At 51.5% G+C, this 24228-nt stretch overlaps 8 protein-coding genes across 8 annotated transcripts; 5 read left to right on the top strand and 3 right to left on the bottom strand.

The window, feature by feature from the left end:
* The first annotated feature begins 4 nt into the window (after positions 1–4).
* Positions 5–1026, top strand: V8C40DRAFT_232839 (ubiquinone biosynthesis protein COQ7-domain-containing protein). The gene is made up of 2 exons (XM_083213220.1): positions 5–317; positions 398–1026. The coding sequence occupies exons 1-2, from the start codon at positions 126–128 to the stop codon at positions 929–931; spliced, it is 726 nt and encodes a 241-aa protein (XP_083077816.1). The 5' UTR covers positions 5–125; the 3' UTR covers positions 932–1026.
* Positions 894–7109, bottom strand: V8C40DRAFT_232837 (uncharacterized protein). Its single transcript, XM_083213219.1, has one exon. It carries the CDS (start codon positions 6626–6628, stop codon positions 1331–1333), a length of 5298 nt encoding a protein of 1765 aa, XP_083077815.1. The 5' UTR covers positions 6629–7109; the 3' UTR covers positions 894–1330.
* A 2195-nt stretch (positions 7110–9304) lies between these two features.
* V8C40DRAFT_232834 (ergosterol biosynthesis ERG4/ERG24 family-domain-containing protein) lies at positions 9305–12096 on the top strand. The gene is made up of 4 exons (XM_083213218.1): positions 9305–9700; positions 9864–11429; positions 11512–11653; positions 11705–12096. Exons 1-4 carry the CDS (start codon positions 9666–9668, stop codon positions 11714–11716), a joined length of 1755 nt encoding a protein of 584 aa, XP_083077814.1. The 5' UTR covers positions 9305–9665; the 3' UTR covers positions 11717–12096.
* V8C40DRAFT_232832 (H(+)-transporting V0 sector ATPase subunit c) lies at positions 12069–13755 on the bottom strand. Its single transcript, XM_083213217.1, has 5 exons — positions 13548–13755; positions 13376–13388; positions 13122–13251; positions 12805–13065; positions 12069–12742 (listed from the first exon to the last, which is right to left on the bottom strand). The coding sequence occupies exons 1-5, from the start codon at positions 13562–13564 to the stop codon at positions 12675–12677; spliced, it is 489 nt and encodes a 162-aa protein (XP_083077813.1). The 5' UTR covers positions 13565–13755; the 3' UTR covers positions 12069–12674.
* A 1192-nt stretch (positions 13756–14947) lies between these two features.
* Positions 14948–16408, top strand: V8C40DRAFT_95716 (uncharacterized protein). Its single transcript, XM_083223661.1, has 2 exons — positions 14948–15618; positions 15690–16408. The coding sequence occupies exons 1-2, from the start codon at positions 15221–15223 to the stop codon at positions 15850–15852; spliced, it is 561 nt and encodes a 186-aa protein (XP_083077812.1). The 5' UTR covers positions 14948–15220; the 3' UTR covers positions 15853–16408.
* Positions 16409–16638: 230 nt separating this feature from the next.
* Positions 16639–18391, top strand: V8C40DRAFT_232827 (Alpha/Beta hydrolase protein). Its single transcript, XM_083213216.1, has one exon. The coding sequence runs from the start codon at positions 16965–16967 to the stop codon at positions 18177–18179; it is 1215 nt and encodes a 404-aa protein (XP_083077811.1). The 5' UTR covers positions 16639–16964; the 3' UTR covers positions 18180–18391.
* A 325-nt stretch (positions 18392–18716) lies between these two features.
* V8C40DRAFT_232822 (uncharacterized protein) lies at positions 18717–19805 on the bottom strand. The gene has a single exon (XM_083213215.1). The coding sequence runs from the start codon at positions 19615–19617 to the stop codon at positions 19162–19164; it is 456 nt and encodes a 151-aa protein (XP_083077810.1). The 5' UTR covers positions 19618–19805; the 3' UTR covers positions 18717–19161.
* A 1708-nt stretch (positions 19806–21513) lies between these two features.
* V8C40DRAFT_232816 (14-3-3 domain-containing protein) lies at positions 21514–23776 on the top strand. Its single transcript, XM_083213214.1, has 5 exons — positions 21514–21708; positions 21952–21959; positions 22082–22435; positions 22572–22659; positions 22754–23776. The coding sequence occupies exons 1-5, from the start codon at positions 21697–21699 to the stop codon at positions 23108–23110; spliced, it is 819 nt and encodes a 272-aa protein (XP_083077809.1). The 5' UTR covers positions 21514–21696; the 3' UTR covers positions 23111–23776.
* The last annotated feature ends 452 nt before the right edge of the window (positions 23777–24228 follow it).

Genomic DNA, 24228 nt, shown 5'->3' with positions numbered 1-24228 from the left:
GATGCGGCGATAATACCCGCTGTTTATTGTTTATTGGTGATGCCATCGACGAGCCCATATAGCTGAAGGCTGATATCACAACACATTGTTTGAATACTTTTCTGGTATATCTTTAATCAATTACAATGGCGTCAATTCGTCTGGCCAGGCCGGCCAGCAGCTTCTGCAAACACCTAATTCCTGCTGCATCTCGTCCTCTCTCCACCAGCGCCGTCCTCCGAGCTACCACATCTTCAACCCCCGAGAGCTCAGCCTCCGACTCTGCAAAGAAGCTCAAGCCGCTCACCCAAGAGCAGCGCGACTATCTCTCATCCGCTGTAAGTCTTCGCCCACCAACAAGCATATCCTCATAGTAGTAAAACACCCCAGCTAACCAAGGGTATTATCTCTGCTCCAGCTCCGAGTCAACCAGGCCGGCGAACTCGCCGCAACCCTCATCTACTCCGCCCAGAGCCCCATCATCGTCCGCAAGCACCCTCACCTCCGCCCTCTAATGGCCCACATGTACGACCAAGAGGCCGTTCACTTCTCAACCTTCAACAACCTCATCCACAAGCACCGTGTCCGACCCACGGCTCTCTACCCGCTATGGTCCGTCCTCGCCAGTGGCCTGGGCTGGTCCACCGCCATCATGGGCCGCGAGGCCGCCATGGCCTGTACCGAGGCCGTCGAGACTGAAATCGGCAATCACTACAACGAGCAGATCCGCTCCATCTTGGAAATGATTGCTGAGTGGGAGGCGCAAGGATACGATGTCAGCGGCGAGATCAAGCAGCTGGTGGACACCCTACGTAGGATACGAGATGAGGAGCTAGAGCATCTGGATCATGCAGTGGAAAATGATGCCAGAAAAGCAGAACCCCATTGGCTATTGACAAACGTCATAAGGGCCGGTTGTCGTGGCGCGATATGGGTGAGCGAAAAGGTATAATTACCACGAATAGGCTTGCAGCATAGCGTGTGTGTAAAAATAGTGTTAGGTATATATTATAAGTGTTTTGTGTAATATTATATGAATCCATTACAGCCATAGGAAAGTGCAAAGTTGAATGAGCCTTTGGCAGGTCATGAAAGTCTAAGACGACAGAATGGCAACGCTAGGTTGAATGGCTTTCAGTTTCCCCTTTTCCACGGTAATCAGTGTTCTCCGTTGTATGCAATGACTTCTCTATCCCGCTGAAATACATGAAAAATGAACCACCCCATCATCACTCGCTATACCGACCCAAGAAGTAAAACAGGAAAATAAAAGGTGAGAAAATCGATTAATTACTGGAATGTAGTTAGCCTCGGCCTCTTCAGGTAGGGATGTTTCGACGCATGTCACTTACTAAATGGTAATAGGAGCCACTCCATCTACCTGGTAACCCCAGTTACCATTGTGCTCCTCTGTAAGCAGCCAATCGTATGGGAATTCGACTAGATTTCCTTGCACCATGTCCAAGAGCTGCTCAGCCTCGACACGCGATGGCATTTCTTCAATCAAGAGTCCACGGCGGCTCCCCTTAGTGGTGGCTCGGCGACGACGCTTGACTGGTGCACTAGCAGCTGGCGCCAGAGGAGGAGCAGCATTAGTATCCCTGGATGACGGCTTCTCCAGGGTTGAGAAAGTCGGTCTGCGGTCTCTGCTTTTGCTTCGCGAGACTGGCTTTGATGGAGAAGTGTCCATTGCTGGGAACGGCACTTCTCCCGCAGCATAAACAGGTGAGGGCGGTTCTAACGAGCTCTGGTTATCTGCTGCTCCATCGGCAGGCGGAGGACGGAGAGCCAATTCCTCTCCACTGCTGCCGCGCGAAGCCGGCTTCTCGTTTTCGTCGCCGTCGCCGTCGCCCTCGGGTAGCTGAATCTTAGGTTGGTCGCTGTGCTTTGGAGCTGCGGCCTCGTCACTAGGGGTGCGCTGCCGGCTCGCCTCAGTTTCGTCAGCGGCAGATTTCCCCTCCATCATAGCACGGAACTTGACGCTGTAATCCATATATTCGCGATATTCAGCCCAAGTGCCGACTTTGGAATCAGGCATGCAACGGAAAACTCTACGATAGAGCACTGTATTGTTGCGCGCAGACCGACCCCAGATTTCGTCCACAAAGGTGGGATCTAACGGATCTTGCATACAGTCCTTATCAATGAGAGCGGGCAGGATATCTGCAGCCAACGGATGGAACGGCTCGTTTGTTGGACGGCCGGTCTTGGGATCGATATGCGCAGGAGGGCCACCAATGTTTGTATCGTCAAGGACGGGCAAGGGCACCGCTGGTGCAGCTGAAGCCAGGCCAGGCTGATCAGCCGTCTCCGGGCCATTCCTGCTAGCTGGGGGGAGAGGTGCGGTCGAGGTACCAGGCTCGTCGTTATGGTTGTGGTGTGAAGTGTGGTGACGGCGTGAAGTGGGAGACTGAGGAGCCTGGTGTGTCCCTGAGAGCCGCTTCCCATCGTGTAAAAGAACCTCACGGCCATCAATTATAGCAGAATCTCGACCCTCATCTGTGCCCGACTTTTCTGCCGATTTCCAGTGGTCTGGGCCATACCCTGACAAATCCAACTGGTGGCCCTGGTCGGTGACACGAGGGTCGGTCTCCTCTTCTTCTCCTTTTAATGAAGAGGAGTCAAGGTCCTGGGTGGCCACTGTTGCCAGATCAAGATCGTGGTTGAAGCTGGGCAAACGAAGGTTATTTATAGGCAGTGACGCACTCTTAGGGCTAGACATTTCGCCAACAGGCGTCGCGTCCTCCTCGTATATAGCGTCCATGTCCTGCTCAAAGGCGGCGTCTTCCATTTCCTCTGCTTCTCGCTCCTCCTCTAGGATTCCATCCACGTCTAGGCCAAGATGCTCTCGCATCAACCTCATCCGAAGAGTATGGGCAAATCGGCCAACTCGGTAAGGCTTGCCGGCCATTTTGGACCACAGCATGTCGGTGTCACGGACTATGGCGGCAACTTCTGAGTCTCTGCTACCAAGCAAAGACCGTTCGTTGATATTCGCAGAACCAATCAGCGCAATCCTGTCGTCTACGATTATGGCTTTGGCATGGATATAGAGTTGCTCAGTTACAAGAGCCTCATTTCCCATTACTCCCCATTGCCGGAGCGAGTAAAAGTTAATGTAGTCCTCGGGCTCGATGCCTGCGGCACGGAGGCGTCCGAAAATAGAGTTCTCTCCGCGGCAGATGCTCTTGTATTGGCACATGACAATCAATCGGACGCTGGTTCCTTCTTGTTCATCAACAGTGTTTTGAAAGCCGGGCATGAGAGGGATGATGATGACGCATCTCCAGTCTTCGCCATTCTTATGAGCGCGAATGATGCGGTCAACCAGGGCATCTCCGATGCGGTTGACGATCTTTGCGCCATATGCCTCTGTGCTCGTGATAAAAAACTGGTTCTCGATGTAAACAAAATGTTCGGATTCTTCAATCATGTGGACGTAGGCGGTTTGGATACTGTGTTCAGTGTCATCAGTCCCCAAGGACCAAGTTGACGCAGACCGCAGCATTTGCACTTCACAAGTGCCGGTCAAGCCAAGAGCCTCGAGGTCTTCAAACTTCGCATCGGGAGGTGGCAACAGGAATGGCAGTGGTCTAGTTGGCTTTCGCCCTCGGCGGAGATAGTTCCACCGCTGGACAAAATGGCGAGTCAAGTCTCGGGCAGGCTGTCCGACGACCTGCATGGAAATGTCGTGCCATGGCATTCTAGGAACCTTGCCTCGGTCGTACATTTCCTCATACGGCTCGTGCAGGTTGAAAAAGTCCTGGACTCTCGGATTTGAATAATCTTTTCCAGGGAACAGCTGTACGTGCTCAGAGTCCTTGGGCATCTCGGATGGCTCGAATCCTGTCGGCTTATCGTCGACGATGGGATGTTGCGGGCTGTCCCAGCGACCAAAGCAAAGGTCTATACCACCCAGGAATGCTACGTCGTGATCGACAATGCAGATTTTTTCGTGGTGAGCAAAGAAGAACTGGTTTTTCTTGAACTGGTTCGGGGATCGCTGAACAAAGATGTTTGGATGAAGATTGAGAAGCGAGAATTTGGTGTATTCGGAATCAATTGGAATGGCTGCTTCGACATTTCGATAGACAATGACAAAGACCTTGACGCCTTCTCGTGCTTTCTTCTGGAGTAGTCGATCCAGTCGCCATTTCTGGCTAATACACGCAGGTCGGCGCATATAGAGCTCGGGGCTCAACCACCAGTCATGAATGTAGATGACGTCCCGCGCCATGTTGATGGCTCTCGACACATTCCACATATAATCACGCCCATCGACCAGCCACTGGGCAAAGACGCCAGACCGAACCGGTGCAAAGCTGTCAAACCGCTTCTTCTGAAACCAGAGTGTCTGCTTGAGCATTTCGTTGATTGAGTCCTCAAACTGTCGCATCACAGACTGGTAGCGCGAAAAGAGTCGGATTTTACGATCCGAGGTGCGCATTTTCAGCGTGTGGTGTTTCTCGGGAGATGGTTCCATATCCATTTCGTCTTCGGCCTTCTTCTTCTTCTTGGAGCCAATATTTTTCAATGCCTTCCTCTTAGAAACAATGCTAAACTTGGTGTCGACGAGATAAACATCATAAATGTTCATGTTCTCGGGCGATTCCACACACACAATGTAACTCTGCCTAACGAGAAACCATTTACGACTGTGTCGAGCAATGACTTTTGCCGGTGTCAAAACTTTGCGGAAATCGAGACCCTTTGACATTTGGAGGTGAAGGTAGCCCTCTTTCCCATGGTAACTTCCTTCAGCAGCCAAACGAACACCCAGGGCCGACAATTCAAGGAATCGACAAAGGCGATTGCTGTCAGCCCTGAACATGAGCCATCGAATCATCTCAGAGAGATATTTCTCCAGAATACGTCTTTGCTTCTCCACGTAGCGTAGCCTACGGGCCTCTTTATCGAGGCCAGTATTGCCTTCAGCCGTGGACATTTCACCTGCATCGGTGAAGCCGGTAGATCTTCGCCGCATGCCGAGAAAATTGCCGCGGGACTTCTTTCTTGAGTGCTGAAAGGGTCCTTCACCCATATCCTCGGCAGCCGTCATCTCAGCAGCAGTCTCTTCGCCACGGCCGCTGGCCTGATCGGCCTGTTCATCGTCCTCACTTTCATCTCCCTTGTTGCGAGCACCACGAAGGTAGGGGAACGCCGAATAGGGGAACTTGGGCTGCTTGGGACGGCCTCCGAGATCTTTCCCGAGCATGTATTTGTCGTTGTTCAGGGCAAACTTGTACCGAAAATGTAGGTTATAGATGTCCCTGATGGTTCTGATAACCAGCCAGTTCATTCGGCTCGGGCCGCTTCCGTACTCCAATTCGATTGTGAATATCCAGTGGCGCTCTTTATCATCATCCGGCATGGGCGAGCTGTCTTTGATCTTAAGCTTCAACTGCTCTAGTAGGACTGGGATCCTCTTATTCCCATGCTCGTCCCGCTGAATCATGCTGGCGAGCATCAGAACAGCAGGGGCACCGGCTCTCAACTCGGCCATTAGTTCCGCAGATTTGTAGTAATCAAAACGATCCTCCTTCTTTTGTCGGAGCAGCTTTAGTGTACTCTTGACCTGCTTCCATTTCTGGGCGCCATAACTAGAGGCTCGCTCAGCTCGCTCTGACGTGAAGAAGTGCTTCCTAGGGGTCAGCGCATCTCCGTCAGACATGCCTCCACCACCAAAGACAGTGATGCGTCGCGTATGACCGTTGCGCCGCCCGACAGCGGTAGAGTTGTCCAGATCCTCTACATCTTCATCCGGGGGGCTCATTGTATTATTCATCCAGGAATAGCCCCGTCTGAAGGGCTTTCGTCTCTCAGGAATCTCGCCATCAGACACCGCATGATCGGGCTGTGTCGTATCGGGCATGCTTGCCCGGCGCCTCAGCAGGCGATCATATGTGCTTAACGCATCTAGGTCGGCTGGAAACCGGCTGAGGTTTGGGAAGTTGGACACAGAGCCCTTCTTGAAGCGCCGGCTCTTTCGCTTGTTTTTCTTAACAGCACCAGGTATGGCGGCCTCATCTGCAGTTTCGACATCGGCATCGGCGTCGGATTGCTCTTCATTGAGAGCTTCCGGAATTCGGGTCGTTACTCTAGAGGCTGTGGGAGAGTTGGGGAACGATTGAGTGCCGAAATCGGAAGGAAACGTCGGTGTATTCAGGGATTTTGGAGTCTGCGAGCCGGTATTGGCTGTAAGAGCTTTGATCTTGGACATGAGGCTTGTTCGGGACCGGGTTGGCGTATCAGGTTCTTCCAAAGGCACCGATCCCGGGGGTTGGAAATCAGGTTCAGCAAACTGGATAGTACGTCCTGCATCTGCCTGCAAAGTCTCTTGGGTACTGGAATCGAGTCCGGCCGGTATATCTTGCTGTTTTGGCGGCGGCGGTGATTGGGAATTGGGAATTGGTTCTCCAGCAGCTAATGGATCAGGATGGCTCAAACCGCCATTCCAATAATCGTTGGCTGCTTTGGGGGAGGCTTCTTCGCCCAGTTGTTGCTCTGACGTATTGGGAGTCGCGGACAGCAGACCATCATTCGACTTTGGCGGCTGAAATCGGGGCTGTGATTCTGCGTTTGCTGGAGAGGGAGCGTCGGGAGTTCTCGTCATTGGTGAGACGGACTCGTCTTTATGTTCGGGAGCCATGGTCGCTTGCCAACAGCTCGAGGTTAGGAGAAGTAGGTCGAGGTCGTATGCGAGTTGTTGGGTGGCGGAATGGGGGATGGTGGATGGTGGATGTATATGTGGGTTTGTGGTTTTATTGCCAGAAGGTCATCATCGAACGCTGGAGCCACTGGGAAAGAGAGAGTATCAATGGAAATTCAAAAGCCAAATTGCAGTCCCGTCATGCAACCAGACAACCAGTGAGATGATGATTGTCGGGTGTGGTTGGAGGTTTTGCACGCGACGTTGTAGCTGCCGCAGAGGCCGAGGCGGAAAAGGGAGGGACGGTCAAGGCTCGTTGCCTCCAAAAAACAGAATGACGGCAGTGCAGACAAGTATCGTAGGGCATGTGATGAAGCCGAGATTGAATGCCGTAAACGAAGAAACAATTAGCAATCCCACGAACAGCAGCAGCCGATTCACGTGGGGAAGAGAATGGTTGAGGCAAGCTCTGGCTCTTGCGTGGTGGTGACGATAATGACCGAATGACCACCTCCTTGGATTAAGTTGGTGGCAGGGGGCCTGGGGCGTTATCGATTAAGGCACGTTAGCGGTATCTTCAGCACCACCAGGAGAGATGCACGCGCCACATGGCAAAAGCGGTAGCACCTAGTCTTTCACTAAGGTGTATTGCCGCCCATCCATCCAATACTTGACGAATGAATATTAATTTGTATTACATTATACGGTTATTTTACACAATCATCTATTCACTTGCAAATGCAATCTGAGATTATTATATGTCGCCTTTTCCTTTTCCCCTCGAGATTCCTATTATGGAGACACTCATATCAAGTCGCCCGTGCCAAGGTAGACGTACCTTGAAATACACTTTTACTTTCATCAGTCCCTGGGCGGCTTGGAATACGGCACTCTATAAGGTGGGAGCTTCCATAGCAACACCCAACCAGATACCGGCCGAAAAGTTTGATTCAATTACCGTCTCCCAGCCAACGCATAGAACCTACGCACCTCCTAGGTAGTTATAGCTATGATATAATAGATGCCCGTAATACATGCATTAGTTGAGGTATAATGAAACCTTGAAGTAAGCAATTACGGCTACTGGTTGCAGTGGCGCAATTGTCTCTTCATTTTGACCTGCAATACGAAGAAAATAGGGTAGCTTAGCAATAAGAGTAAATTTACATAAGTGAGTGTATCGCAGTAGGAATGAGACCCCTGAGATGTCGATGTCGACGAGGGTATTAACAGGGACATAATCTCAAAGATGGCATTCATTTACAGTTGGAAACAAAAAGCAGCGAGGTTGCATACTTTTTAACGACCGTCTCATTCGGCTTGGATTTATGCCGTGCTCTTCTTACATCAAGGCTCACAGGTGAGTGTGCTGACCAACAAGGTTTGAATAGAGGAGGTCGAGAGGGGAATATAAACTCAAGATGTCAGGTACATAACAAGGTTTGCAAACACTGCAGTGATAGGTACACGCTGCGTCATTCGATCAACTTTAGTTCCACAAGATGGATGATGTGGTTGGGTCATGCAATGAGCTGCAGATGCAGTGTCTGCTCTGCATGGCCGAGGTAGATGAGCTGATGATAGGTCCAAGAATAAGGCTGATGCTACCATGGCCCACTGGCCGACCATTCAAGATGGACTTGGTGTGTGTAGACCGTGGCATTCTACGGTTAGAATAACAGATCCCCAACATTGAGGACATCTTACAAGATGTAAAACGTGATAGGACTCGGTGATCAGTCATAAGATCTGCACTATTCCTACGAGTAATCCTTCTTCCAGGCCTTTAGTCAGAAGCTCTTGTACTAGAGCAGGCTTTATAATTTAGGAGTCGGCGTCTATACACTTTGGCCGTTGTGGGACTGCGAACAAACAGATATAGTCTTCCTTAATCGAGAACTACGGTGTAGGGGCCATATTATATCTGGCAAGTTAAACTGGCTGACTTCTATGATGAATCCATTCTGACTGGCGAACGTGCATAAAGCATTTTGCTTTGGCTCATGTAAGCTCAACTTCTAACTGAGAAATAAGGCATACAGACCATGTCTTTAATATTATGAATGGTAAGATGAGGCTCTTACCAAGCTCTGGGTGATAAATCGGCTAGAAGTCTCATCAAGACTATACCTTAAGGCACATCTTCCTCATCTTCGCCGTACCAGTCCACATCTTCGGCGTGGCATAGTCTGCTCAGCTAATCCCGTAATGTCACTTAGGGTGGCATCAGTCGATCAAAGTATGAGCACAACGAATGCATGATCCAAACCTTCCGAGGTAAAGCTATAGTCATGTTGCTCTATTTGCCCCTTTGCGAAAATAAATAAAGAGCTCTGCGTTTCAACGTCAATGTTGTTCGTATTGTGTGCAGCTTATTACCTGATAGTCTCGTTTGAGACAATCTCACTGCAACTGCAGCAACCCGCTCCCTTCGTAATACGCGTATTGAGCCGCTGTAATCTTACCCTCTGCACCAATTGTCTGACACTCTGGTATTCCGATCAAGAGTACGACACAGGGCCAATACGAATACGGCGCATCGCAGCGGAGATCTGGCAACTAGAGCCGCTAAATGGCGAATTGGAGATCCATAAATCTTGTCCGATACCTCGTCCCGGCCACTTAAACTCAAGGGCCGAGTGAGAATCCCGCGTATTTCCACTGCGGCTAATTAAGCGGAAAAGGCACCAGGTACCGCCGCGCGCTGATCTGGCTGCAGAGGTACATCTCGGCGCCGCCTACCCCTGAAATCCCAGCTCGAACACCCCCGTCACCCAGCGAGCCAATAGCGTTACATCACGATCCCAAAAAGTTCCCATCTCTGGCTTCTTCAACGCGGTGCGCGACAGAGCGCATTTTTCTGGTTTCTTGTCTTGTCTCCCACCGCTCCTCGCATCTGTAAGCGCTGCCCGTTCTCGTGGCGTGAGGTAATCAGCGGGCGTGAGTAACTAGCGACCTGCTCCAGAGCTGCTTAAGCAATTCTTCCATCGACACCTTCACTTCGCTAGAAATCTCGACAAAAGGGCAGCTCGTCACCATGGCGACCCGATATTCGCTGCGCCAGACTCCTCGGTAAGTGCAGCAAATGACTGTTTTGCCCCTGAGATCCGAGATTGGAACAAGGTCGAGATACTTAGTTGCTCGAGTGCTCGGATCGCCTTGAGATCGCATCGCGAAATGATACACGCGCCGCGGCGTCCTGCGAGTAGAGATGCGAATGCTAACCCCCGCCTAGGAAGAAGGAGCTCTTCGACGGCATGGTTGAGACGCCAAAGAAGCAGTCTTCGCGCGCTCGCCAGTCCTCACAGGCTCCCGAAGCCGCAGACATCGTAGAGTCTGTTGAGCCCGCCGCCCCTCGCGAACGCATCACCCGCCGCCGCACCGCCAAGTTTATCGAGAACCTGGATGAGGACGACATCAAGCCCCTCAATGGCACTGCCAACGGTCACGCAAATGGCCATGCCAACGGCTATACTAATGGCAACGCCAACGGTCATGCCAATGGACATGCCAATGGACATAGCAACGGACACGCCAACGGCGCGCCGAACGGAAAGGATGCGATCCTCACAAACGGAAACTCTGAGAGTCACATGGTGGACGGCTGGAAGCCAGGCCAGGATCCCAAGATCGACTACTCGGGCGAGTTCGAGTTCGGCGGCTCGATAGGCACCGGGTTCATGATGCTCTTCTTCCCCATTCTCATGTGGTACATGTGGGTTGGCGCCACCTTCTACAATGGCAAGTTCCCCAGCCGCACTCCCGGCCAGAGCTGGGCTGAGTTCGGAACTCATCTGGTCGACCTCGTCTGGACCAATGCATTCCCCCACTCAAAGGCATGGCTTTGGTACTGGAGCTACCTCATCTTCGAGGGTGCGTGCTACTGTCTTCTTCCCGGTGTCTGGGGCAAGGGCAAGCCTCTTCCCCACGCCGGTGGCAAGCAGCTCGATTACTTCTGCAACGCCTATGCCAGCTTGTACACTACGTTCGCCGTCCTTGGTGCTCTGCACTTCTCTGGCATCTGGCCCCTCTACACGGCCCTCGATGAGTTTGGTCCTCTGTTGTCGGTTGCCATCTGCAGCGGCTTCATTGTTAGCTTCATCGCTTACTTCTCCGCTCTGTGGAGAGGCAAGCAGCACCGTATGACTGGCTACCCCGTCTACGACTTCTTCATGGGTGCTGAGCTGAACCCTCGCATGTTTGGCATTCTTGATTTCAAGATGTTCTTCGAGGTTCGCATGCCCTGGTACTTCCTTCTGATTCTCAGTCTCGGTGCGGCTGCGCGTCAGTATGAGCAGTACGGTTACGTCTCTGGCGAGGTCATGTTCCTCGTCATGGCTCACTACCTCTATGCCAACGCCTGCGCCAAGGGCGAGGAGCTCATCATCACGACTTGGGACATGTACTACGAGAAATGGGGCTTCATGCTCATCTTCTGGAACCTTGCTGGTGTCCCTCTGTCCTACTGCCACTGCACTCTCTACCTGGCCAACCACGATCCCGCCACTTACCGCTGGAACCGCTACGCCCTGGTCGTCATGTACGGTGCCTACCTTTTCTGGTACTGGGTGTGGGACAGCTGCAACAGCCAGAAGAACCGCTTCCGTGCCATGGAGAAGGGAAACCTCATCAAGCGCAACACGTTCCCTCAGGTCCCTTGGCAAACCCTCGAGAACCCCAAGACCATCAAGACTCCTCAGGGCACCATCCTTGTCGACGGCTGGTATGGTCTTGCTCGCAAGATCCACTACACCTCCGACCTTTGGTTCTCCCTCTCCTGGGGTCTAATCACCGGCTTCGAGTAAGTGATGCATTCCATGAGATGTACTATCCCACCCAAGAGACTCATTTTGCTAACCTTTCGCTTTCTTTTCTACTAACAGGAGTCCCTTCCCCTGGTTCTACCCCGTCTTCTTCGGATGCATGATTGCCCACCGCGCGCATAGAGACATCACCCGCTGCCGCGCCAAGTACGGCGAAGCGTGGCTCGAATATGAACGACAGGTTCCCTATCTCTTCATTCCTGTAAGCTCCCTGTTCCTAGCTCTTTGAGACTTGTCCTAACACAATTCGCAGTACGTCATCTAAGAACGTTCGCTTCGTGACCGGGCTCCGCTTCTCCCGTACATATTAAAGAGTAATCTCTCTTGACAAAAGAGATGAATTTCTGAATTTCTTTTTTTCGGCAAAAGCATGTGATAGATATAATACAATGGGCGACGCAAATGGGCCATGCTTATTCCCCGTTCAGGCGGGGAGGGGGAAAAACTGGAAGAAGAAAAACTTTGACGGAAAATGTTTTTTTTTAATAAATGATGTAAGACGATCAGATTGGGATTAAGAGATCAAGAATTATCGACAGGCCTTAATGTTTGTATCATGTAGTTTTAGGATGGATGGACGCAAAGATATTACTAGTAGCATTAATTAATAGCATATCATACAGATCTGGCGGGCAGAGTCTTGCGTTGATTGTGAATTCCGTGTCAACATGTAAATGCAAAGACAGCGGTTTGATCTATTTATTTTGCAGTCCTAGCAAGTGATTCTCAATTTATGTGACTGCCTGGGCACTATTTATCTTAAAGAAGCCTGTTTATACTTGGTGATTCATCTCAACTTATTATAATGCTGTGAAACGGACAGTCATTAAACGCCTTGTGAGATGGAGAAGTGGGAACCCAAGCTCCTGAAAGAGCATATGTTAAGAAAACAAACAATGACAGATAAAATTGAACATCTGCTTACACTAGACCCTTCACCTTCACCGTCTATGAAGAGAAAATTCACATCAAGAGCAAACGCATCCTGTCACTAGTGTACATATATAAGCCTCCTCCTACCGATCCATTACGCGACCTGCACTGCGTGCGAGGCCATGATTCTCCAATCCCAATCAACACGTTGCTCCATCCAGCACCATCATTTGACCCTGAGCCATCATATCGCAGCACTGACCAGAAACCATATTTCATACTAGATTTGATGACTCCCACAAAAGCAAATTTGTCAAGTTTTTCGGGGTAGCCTCATCTGTCTTGTTCTTCTATGCGCAGACAGCATCCTGGCTGGCCTTGGAGTTCATCAACAGAGCAACAATGAGACCGTACAGACCTGAACATTAGGTTAGAAATCGTGTTGTTTGGTTTAGTGTTTAGATTAGGAAAGGTGCTTACCCAAGACTTCGGCAAAAATAAGAATCAGAATCATTCCGACGAAGAGACGGGGCTGTTGGGCAGTTCCTCGGACACCAGCATCACCGACAATACCGATGGCAAAACCAGCAGCGAGACCAGCGAGACCGACAGAGAGACCAGCACCGAACTGAATGAAGCCAGTGTAGAGAGGGAGGTCCTGCTTGAGACCATCGGAGATCAGGACGGAAACGACGAGGCCGTAAATACCAATGATACCAGCCATAATAACGGGGACAATGTCTAGCTAGGAGGTTAGCGAGAAGTAGCGCGCATCAAGTATAAAAAGGGCGACTGACTCTTTACGATGAGGTCAGGGCGGAGGACACCCATGGCGGCAATACCAACACCAGACTTGGCAGTACCGTATGAGGCACCCAGGCAGGTGAAGACGATGGCGCAGGTGCAGCCCATGGCACCAAAGAAGGGCTATGTGATTCGTTAGCGATTTGGTCCAGCATTTCGAAGATGTGACGGTGATTGCTTCGTTGTCACTGAGGATATTTCTCGGTGACGTCGCTAGCTAGGGTGGGAACCGTGGGTAGTTACTGACCGCGTAGACGGGGCTATACAATCATCAAGTCAGCTTTAGATTCTAGAGAGGACACAAAGACGCGGGAGAGGATGCAGATGCGGGAGGTTGCGATGATGCCGAAAGCTCCCAAGGATGCAATCCGAAGCTCCACGACGACGCTAGGGGTTCTCAACGCGCTGACGCAACATACCAAAGTTCGGTGGCCATTGTGACGACGATGAGTTATCGAAGCGATAAAGACTATAAAGAGGCGAAATGAGGAGTGGTTGCTAGTGCTCGTGCGAAGCTTCCGGAGTCTGGCAGATGCGCGAGGGACGCTGTCGATGACTTGGCCTGCTGGGGCTTTAATATGTAGGTGGATGTTGAGATGGTTGAGGGTGCCAGTTCCGACGCCGACGCCTGGTTGGTAAGGTTTTGCTGCAGGCGGATTGCTGGCATTACATAATTCGGAGGCGGATAATTACCTCACCCGTTGGGCCTTTGTTTTGGTTGCTTGTCCTAATGGGGCAATTGATTGCAGGTCGATTGGGAGAGCTGAAAGGGCAATCAATGAATTCGTATTTTGCCAAACAAAAAATGCTGGAAATATGTTTATGATTGAGCATTGACAAGAGCTTCGTTATTTATTAAGATGTCTTCTTTATTAAACATTTTTTTCTCCTGTGAGTTTAAGCGCCGTCGTCGGTGATACACATCAGCAATCGTATCACGCCTCTAGGTACGGACCTATAAAACGGGTGCCGAGCTTCAATACTAAAATGCTCTGTGCTCCGAACCGAATCGCCCCTTTGACGCAGCAGCATTCGATTAAGCAGCGGCTATCTCTCCCTCTCCCTCCTTTCACGAGACGCAATCCATCTACAGCTCCGGAACACCTGGTCGACAACACTGCCAAACCTGAAAACGGTAGTATTGAGCGATTAGAATGCCAAGTTCGGAGTGCAGATTACGACTCCGCTCCGTGCACGATAAATTCCCTTTAGCACGATAGGATTAGGTTATTATAAGGCAGATTAGGTATATAGATTATAAGATATAGATTGTGACGTCCCCAGTCGTATTCTCTCAGTGCAACTCCAAGCTTTGCCTTGTACAGCCAACCTCACTCCAGCGCGTGCTTGTTGCAATAAGGTAGGACAGAGAGAGAGCTCTGTCAACCAACCGCTTCCCTTTCCCCCTTTCAATTACGTGGTCAATGCATAATATCGCAATGCTAAGTGACAACTTCTCCAGCGGCCCCGTGAGCGTCACGGCTTGAAACGTTGAAACGCCAGGGACACGCGCTGCCCAATGAAAGCCAACTCTTACCATCTTCATTCATCTCACAACTCTTTCATGCTCGCAAAAGGCCGCCATGTCGGCGCTCGCATTGAATGACAACCCTACAGTTTATTACAGTACATAAAACATTCAGTCATTGGTAGCTATGGACCCAGAACTTCAGCCACAACAGCGCCTCCCTGCGTCAACGAAACACTGAAACTAAGGCAAACTGACATTTGATGGAGCCCCTTGCACTGCGAACTGCCGTCTATGGCAGTTGGATCGACACTCGCCTCTACTTTTTCTTCTCCTCTGCGTCCCAGTTTTTGTCCAACCTTGCTGTGCCTTTGTTTACGCGCGTTGATCCAGGGGCTTAATGGAGCTGTTTCCCACGTCATGCCTCGGAAACCCGTACAGTGTACCAGCAAACATCAACGTTGCATTCAAAAGTTTCCACTGCCGTAGCCTCTCCTTCCTCCCTTTTAATCTAGTACTTAAAACCGTACTTTTCTCTTTTCCTCTTCGCATCTATCTTATTCTTCCTGCACGTAATACAATCTGCGAGTAACAAGACGTACCGAATCCACACATTTCGTAACGATGCGTTTCCAATCCCTCTCTCTCATGGCTACTCTGCCATCCGCCATGGCCACAATGTCCGCCCTCTCGTACTCTGCTCCGCCAGAGCTCCTAGCCCAGGCTCAGAGTCAAAGCAACTGCAACCTCCCCCCAGGTTTTCAAATCAAGGACTTTACGGCCAAGTCGAACGAAACCGGCCCGACAGCCTCCTTGACGGCATACAACTTCACCTTTGTGGACCAGACGACGAGCGTTACCACCAACTGCCAGTTTAACTCGAGCTCTGTTTCTACGACGCCTCCGGGTTTGACGCCTAGGTTCGCGTGCGAAAAGAGCGGTATTAGCGGTGTCAAGTTCATCTGGGACAACACGAGAAGGCAGTTGACCATGGTTGAGAGGATCTGCCCTAACACTAGGGGGTATGTTGCATATTAGACTCGTCATGTTATTACATGCCTGTTAGAGTATACTGACAATTCAATAATTACAGTGTTCCTACGTACGAGGTAGCCGGTACAGCGACCATTCCCTTGTCTTGCCCTTCGACGTCGGGAACTTGCACGACGAATTCGACCAGTATTGATGGAAAGTTCACCGCGCTGGACCCCGTAACAGATCCCACTCGGGTCAAGGTCAAGTACTGGGTGAGCTAGATGCCGAGATGGGACATTAGAAGATAGCGGTATCAAAATTCGGAGTCATTGTTTAATAGATACATTATATCTACGCATTGGAAGGATACAGGGCATAGACGGATACAACAGGACATTTCTATTGGCGTTGTACTGTAGACGGTAAAGGAGAAGAATAGGGCTACTGGAACCGCCATTAATTACCATTACTGCTCATTAACTGTCCATCCATGAGACGTCATTTCTCTACCAATGGACCCATATAATATTGAATACTATTCAAATGTTGACTATAATCTTTATGAAAGTTCTCAAGCAGAGCGGGAGCTGTTAACCCGAGTCAGTCCATGTAATGCCGAGGCCAGTCTGCGCCCGGACATTCAATAGTTTCCTCTAGTGGCAGCAGTGGACAAACGAAAAACTACAAATTATCAAATAGTGCCTTAATATCTCTTTACAATAGCACTCGTACCTGCATAAGCATCTAAGTCTCTATTTCTCAGTGAATCAATGATCAACATATTTGTATATTTGATGCCTCTGGTCATGTTGCTCTCACTGCAGCTTTCTAAGGTTTGATGCCTCATTCTTGTCCACCGCCTGAGGGAGTTAGCCGCCATCCCGTTTTAGCACGTCTCCAGCGCTCTCCCAGCTAACCGTACAGGGCTCAGCGACCCCAGATTTTGCCCCATCTGCAGAGTGCCGCCTGCAAACCTTAGTACCTAGCTGCCCTGGCACCGGGCCCCGCCGAATTGTGCATGCCCACCTCGTGATCTCGCCCAGCTTGCCACCTGGTTCATGAGACCAAGTCAGCCAATGTCTCGCCAATTCACTTCTTTCTTGCAAAAGAGCAGCAGCAATTCGCGAGATACAAAAAAGCAGTTCCGCTGGGTGCGCGTCCCCTCTCGCCAGCGGTTACACCAAAGCTGCTTTCTTCTCGCCACTCAGCGTCTCGCTCTCCCTTGCGTCCTTACGTCAGGGCCGGATCCGAAAAGCATCGCGATTGGTAGCCGGTTTTGTTGAGCTGAGACGAAGCGACGCTCTCCTTGCTAGCATCTGGGCATTTCTGCCAGCCCCCATGCGGTCCTCCTTCTCCATGATCTGATCATCGCCAGCGAACGAATTTGAAAAAAATGGGGTGGACATTTCTGGGCCGCTTCGGGCTGTTGCTGCTTGTACAGCTCGCCGCCGCTGTCTTTATCGAGGCCGCTTACATCAATCAACAAGAACCGTTGGGCGTCAAAGAGCCGGCGGCTGTTTCGAGCATCCCCGTGGCCCTGTTCGCGGATCTCGAACGACTGGCGAGGCTCGTTGACGTCTCATATTGCCTCGGCACCACAGGCATTCGCAAGCCGTTCCAGTGCGTCTCTCGATGCGATGAATTCCCCAATGTGACGCTGGCCTCTACGTGGAGTACAGGCTTTCTCTTTGGCGACAGCTGTGGGTTCATCGCAGTCGATCACGGCTCGGACGAGCAGCGTCGAAAGGATGAACTTGTAGGAGATGACGAGCAAGGCGCAATCGTAGTTGCGTTCCGTGGTACCTACAGCATCACCAATACCATTATTGATCTCAGCACCATGCCGCAAAAATACGTGCCATATCCGTCGCCAGATCACGGAGGAGAATCACCAGAAAAGCCTAGCCATGAGTGCACAAATTGCACCGTACACAGTGGGTTTCTCGAATCGTGGAAGAGCGCTCGAGAATCGGTTCTGCCAGAGCTCAAGGAACTGAGGGCCAAGTATCCGTCTCACCCCATTCATCTCATAGGCCATAGCCTTGGAGGCGCCGTGGCTTGCCTTGCGGCACTCGAACTGAAAGTGTCGCTTGGCTGGGATGACGTGACGGTCACCACGTTTGGAGAGCCTCGTGTGGGCAACTCTCAGTTCGCCCACTTCGTCGACGATGTGTTTGACCTCGACGGCATCATTGACCTTGAAAAGAGGACCTATCGACGAGTAACCCACGCCGACGACCCAGTACCTTTACTTCCACCGGGCGAGTTTGACTACCAGTCGCATGGCGGCGAGATATTCATCTCCAAGTCTGCCCTCTCGCCATCTGAGACGGATGTCCAGCTATGTGTCGGCGACGCAGATCCTAATTGCAGTGCCAGGGATGACAGCTCGGTGGAAGGTCTGCTCAATCGCCTTCTCCATTTCTGGGGAACGACTGCCTCTTTGAAAGAGTACACGGAGCGGATGAGCTTCCCGGCGCGGTTCAAACTGTGGCAGCTATTTTTTGCTCATCGAGATTACTTCTGGAGGCTCGGACTATGTGTACCCGGCGGCGACCCTACAAACTGGGGTCGGCCTCCGTATGCGCCTCACGATGAAGAGTTGTAAAGTCGCGCAACGATCCATGAGCGTTTGATGAATAGCAAACTAATATATATATGAGGAGTGGGTTGTAATAAGATGGGAGTTGGATACCAACGTCCATTTTGGGAAGCAGGCAGTGGTACATAATATGGAAACTTGGGGAGCGAGCATAAACATGATGAAACGATACCTACCTAGCTAAGAATTCCTTTAAACATGCTGAATACCATTATCGCATTATTGATTTCGTTGAAACATAAATTCTACTAGACAGGTCTCATAGCACTGTGAATAAGTAGTACGCCAAGGATACTAAGAGTGGATGAAGCGTCGAGAGTAGAGACTATGCTTGTTTTGCTTCCGTCTTCTCTCATTCGAGCAAAGGCGGTATCGGCACTTAAAGATTCTGCCTTGTCGAGCGTGCAGGCTTCCACGTTGATCGTCATTATGTGGAGGGAGGGCGGCAGAGAAATGCTGCTTTGCCATGTGACACGGCCCAAGTATCAAAGACGCCATGATGATGGGTAGCACTATACCTCGACGTGTACAAGTAGGCATCCAAGGACTTTATAGCATTATATATACGAGTATTAGTTCATACATCAGTAGTGGCATCCGCAATTTATCGACGCTTGGAACCGGGACCACAAGGTCCCTCTTGCAGCCGGGATGCTTGATGGGCAACTCTAATCAGATCGCAGCGCCAAGGACGGAGTCGCAAAGGGCAGCTCTGGGCGAATCCGAAATGGTGGGGGTTATGTACATAAGGTGTGTGCCGGGAGGGGCATTTGTGGCACCTGTGACTGGTGATTTGCTCGCGACTTGGGACGTCCCATGAGAAAAAGCTGGATGGGCGGCCGTGATGCCATTGGCCTGCAGAGAATACATCGCAGCCTGTACTGTCCTTGTGCGACAAAGCTGTGCCACGCGATGGCGATAAGAGAGGAGGGGAAAAGGGGGAGCGAGTGAGTCACGGACGGGAGCTGACCACAGCCACAGCAACGCGTTATTTGCCAGTCTCTCTCCCATGTCCATGGCAAAATACTAGCATGATGGACGAGAGCAGAGCGTCAGGGGGGGTAGGCTGTGGCATCATGTGAACAGCAGAACACACTCGAGTTGTCATCCCTGAAGGTGAAGGCCTGCACAGAAGTTTGAAGAAGGATGCTGGAAATCGAGTTTGCCAGTCCAAGGCAAGGCAAGGCACGGGGAGGACGGAGACAAGCGAGATACGGAGAAGGAGGTAGGCCATGCATGCATTCCCGTGCTTTGGGACGGATCGGCTGGTGTAGAAAGGGGCCACTAATCGACTAGGTTGCCAGTACGTGAGAGCTTGGGAGCCGCATCGTCCCTGTAAGAAAGCAAGTACGAGTATAATCCAAGCATGTATCATGGAGGAGGAGTGTCGATACCTCATGGGTATTCTGGTATCCGTAGGAGGGTATACCAGAGATGTGGACATGTGGGTGAAATACAGGCATATGGGTAGTAGCACCCAAGCAAAGCATCACATCACCACGGGTCTGCTTCATGTCTTGATACCGGACCCGTGGCGTACCGCGTCCAAGGTGGAGGCAGAAAGCGGAAGACGCATTGGAGACAAGCGTTGGACCGACGTGGCCAGCGGGGAACGATTGGGAGCAGAGAAGGGAGCACATGCCTCGGCCGGGGTGTGCCGAAGACACATCCAGCATTCTTGCATTCTTCATCACTTGCTTCTGTATGGACGGGGAACAAGAGCAAAGCCTCCGTGCGCTTTCTGGAGACAAGCCGCACTAACACGTAGTCGCCGTGTGCTTAGACAGTTGAGCTGTTACTAGCAACGGGATCTGCTGGGACGGACCACTTTGCCTGCTAGCCCCCAAGCGGGCGGGTTTCGTGGATTCGACTCCATTCCTGGAGGGAGGGAAAGGAAAAAGGAAAACAGCACAGTCCATACGGCGTACTCCGCGTGGTGGTCCGTACGGGTACAAAGGCAACGGAAATTTTTCTCGTCTCTCTCGAGACCCGGGGCTCTGTTATCGGAGTGGAGGGAGTGTGGATCGCCAGTCCAGATGGAACGATGACTGACCGACAAGTCAACGCTGGCTTGAGTCCTAATAAGCCAATTTACAGCCCCCTGGCCACGTTATGACGCCTTTCCGGCAGGCCAGGAGACAAGGCGCTGGTTGGACAGCAGCACCAAGAAGAGAAGAAGACGGACAAACAGACAAAGCAAGATACCAAGGTACCGACAGCTTAGCGCCGAGAGCAGCAAATAAGCTGGACGGGCCCAATGAGGTGATGTGAGAGTTGCCCTTTGATGAGTGTCTCATGGCAAAGCGGGACTCTGATCACTCGGTAACCCTTTTTTTTTTCCCGCCCAAAGAACCAGACAGAAGCCCCGCCCTCTTGGCAGCAGGGAAAAGAACAAATAGGGCTGTACATGGCCCGGAGAGTACCTGCAAAGTACGGAGTACCGCGTCCATGGAGGTTCAATCGAATTAATGCGTTCTGTCAATACTATACCTTAGGTAGGTAGATATAACGCCGACCAACTCAGCATTTCAACCACAGCGTTGGTGCCATTATGTTAGTCCTACCTTGCCTGCTACACCCGCTTGATAAGGTCGTCGGTAGGCGGTACATGGCGTGAGAGAGACGCTAAGAGCCCTCCTCTGGGCGATGGGAAACTAAAGCTTGGGAGAAGGAGATAAAAAGAAAAAAGGAAAAGAAAAAAGAACAACAGAGCCCCTTACCTGACGTGTTTGTTGTACCGGGGACATTCAGCATTGATGGCAATGCTCCTTAAAGGTACCTAGCAGCCACGTACAAGGTACCAGAAGCTAAAGACGAGTACAGGTAATTAAGAGAGCTGCTCAGCATCAATGCGCCAATTTCCAAGTGCAAATTCCGTGTTTTTGTGTGTGTAACAGTTACAGTGGTGCAGCAAAAAAGAGGATAGGGTGAGGGATAGGGCCAAGCTGAAGTGACAGAAGCTGGATGTGTGTCCATCTCTCGAAGGAGCTGTGCTTTGCCTCCCGATCTGCTCTGCTCGTGGTAGCTCCGGGTACTTTGTACAGCATGTGCACAAAGCAGCAATCTCGAGTACGGAGTCTATACCTGGTAGCCAGGCAACCAGTTGTCGTACACCCAGGTATCGCGCGAGTACCATTTTGTCGAATCACAAGTCAAACGCTGCTAGAGATTGCCTTAGTGCGCTGTGTCGGGCCAGCAGCGCCTAGGGGCGGGGTGCGCCAGGCGGCTGGCTAGGCTCTAGCAGGCCCAAAGGCGAGCCAACTCCACTGCAAGCTGGCGCTCTCATCACCTGGCAGTGGGCACTGGCCCAGCACAGCGCTCCAGGCTCCGCCCCGAGAACCCCCAAACCCCAAAACCAATTCAAATCTCAATCCACAATCAAAATATAAACACTCTTCTCGCCCCATCCTCAACCGCATCCCACCTCAGACACCCGCATCATCCTTTTTTCTGCCACCAACGACTCCGCAACCGCACGCCTCTTCTCCCCTTCCAAGCATCACATCACAGACTATCAGTCACCATGGCCACCGAGGTACGTCAACTCCTGCGTAGCTGCTGTCGCTGCTCCGACCGCCGCTTTCCGCCTTCTCCTCTCCCCCCTCGTTCACGCAACCCCTCAGCCCGCCTCTTTGCTGCGAGCTGCGCGGCTTCGGCCACGCGCGGACGAGCCCAGAAACCACATGCAAATTCCATCCTCGTCCGGCCTCGCCCGGCCAAGCCCATCATTTTCTCTGCTCCCTTTCTGACTTTGAATCGAATGCTAACTTTGTCCCAGCGTGAAAGGTTTGTCCAACAGCTGGCCCCGTGACCCCACTAACCTCTCATGACGAGAATCCAAACACCTCTCTCCCCCCTTTTTCTGCCTGCTCGAACGCAACGGGCTGACCGAGCTTTCCAACAAACAGCAAGACCTTCCTGGCCCGCCTCTGCGAGCAGGCCGAGCGCTACGATGAGATGGTTACCTACATGAAGGAGGTCGCTCAGCTGGGCGGTGAGCTCAGCGTCGACGAGCGCAACCTCCTCAGCGTCGCCTACAAGAACGTTGTCGGCACCCGCCGTGCCTCGTGGCGCATCATCTCCTCCATCGAGCAGAAGGAGGAATCCAAGGGCTCTGACAAGCACGTCTCCACCATCAAGGAGTACCGCAGCAAGATCGAGCTCGAGCTCGAGAAGGTTTGTGAGGATGTTCTCGATGTCCTTGACAAGAGCCTCATCCCCAACGCCGCCACCGGCGAGTCCAAGGTCTTCTACCACAAGATGTATGTTGATTTTTTTTTTCCAATCCATTCCCCTCGTTTGCACTCCGATGCTTGGGTTTCAATTTTTTTTCGCCCAATCACGTTTCAGCTTGCATATTTCGAAATTTTCAGAAGCTAATGCAAATCGCTCTGACAGGAAGGGTGACTACCACCGCTACCTTGCCGAGTTCGCCTCTGGCGAGAAGCGCAAGGTCGCTGCCACCGCCGCTCACGAGGCCTACAAGGTATGCTGATACATGCGATTGCCTGCCTGCCTGCACCAATAGGGTGGAGAGCCGCAGGTAGATTGAAACTGGTGATACTGACGATGCCCCGCAGAACGCTACCGACGTTGCCCAGACCGAGCTGACTCCCACTCACCCCATCCGCCTGGGTCTCGCCCTGAACTTCTCCGTGTTCTACTACGAGATCCTCAACTCTCCCGACCGTGCTTGCCACCTTGCCAAGCAGGCTTTCGATGATGCCATCGCCGAGCTCGACTCTCTCTCTGAGGAGTCTTACCGCGACAGCACTCTCATCATGCAGCTCCTGCGTGACAACCTGACCCTGTGGACTTCATCCGACAGCGGTGAGGCCGAGCAGGCCGGTGAGGCCAAGAAGGACGAGGGTGAAGCTTCCAAGCCTGCCGAGGAAGAACCCAAGGCTGAGGAGCCTGCTCCCGAGGCTACTTCCTAAATCCTTCTTACCTCAACCGCGCTCAAATCTCGGCACAAGAACCGAGGGAGTTGTTTCTCGTTTTTTTTTTTATATCTGAATGCTCTCGCCCTCCTCTACACATGGCGATAGATGGAATCATGTTGGAGGCTGGCCTAGCCGACGCAGCACCGGTACGCAGTGCGTTGCTTCTCTGGTTAATGGGGAGAGTGGTCATGGAACTTCGGATTTTCGGTTTAGGGACAGGAGAGGCGAGTGGCGCAGGGTGCTTGTCCGTCATCACCTGTTGACGGATCCTTTGTTTGGTGTTCGCTGCTAAATGACGGGCACTTCTGTTGCCTCTTTTTTTTCACTCCACCCCCCGTCTACCCAATTTGCCCGGTATCTGTTCCCCTGTTCTGTTTTTTGACATTACCACCTACCTAGTTTACATCTGGTCCCGTTTTTGGCGGATCGCTATGGAAATGTTGTCTCCCCATGATTGTCGTTGTTTCCTGCACTTGTCTTGTTTTCGTCTTTTCCCCTCGACCCCTCTTCACAGTGGTTTTGTCTCGTATGTTGGACTCGTGTGTGTGCCCCGCAGAGAGAGGAAAAAGGAAACTGTGTATTTGCCCCCCCGCCTTCAAGATTTCTACAGCAGCAACCCCTTGAAAAAATGGCAAAAAGAAATTCCAATCCAAATTCCAAGTTGGCACTTGCTTTTGTAGATGTAGATGTAGCTGTGATGTCTCCTCGTCCCAACCAATCTTGATAATTGCTACCTACACGCTTTGATGTCTACCTACCTTGGTAGCTGTTACTAGAGGTCTCGTAATCTCGCAACAGCTCTACCAGCTTGGTTTGCTTGCTTGACCTCGGCATGGCTTGGTTGGACCTCTCAACCTATCAACCTCTCAATCTCTTCTTCCATTACCTAAACCTAGGCTGCCTTAAGTTGCATCTCAACTCACAATTCGTCGCCACAATTCCAGTTCCAGTTTCCCCCTCCCCCCAGTGCTATCATCCCACCGGCGACCATTCGCACGACTCAAAAGCTACTTCATCGTCATAGCAGAGCAAGCAGTAAGATTCAGGTAGCCCGTACAGTATAAAAGAAAAGCCCAACCCCTCATATAGAAGAAGAAGACCAACCCCTCTTT

Source organism: Trichoderma camerunense (assembly GCF_050948025.1).
Source record: "Trichoderma camerunense strain CBS 138272 chromosome Unknown V8C40scaffold_2, whole genome shotgun sequence".
NCBI lineage: Eukaryota > Fungi > Ascomycota > Sordariomycetes > Hypocreales > Hypocreaceae > Trichoderma > Trichoderma camerunense.
Note: the sequence above shows the minus strand (reverse complement) of the source record. Positions and strands in the feature narration are given on the sequence as shown.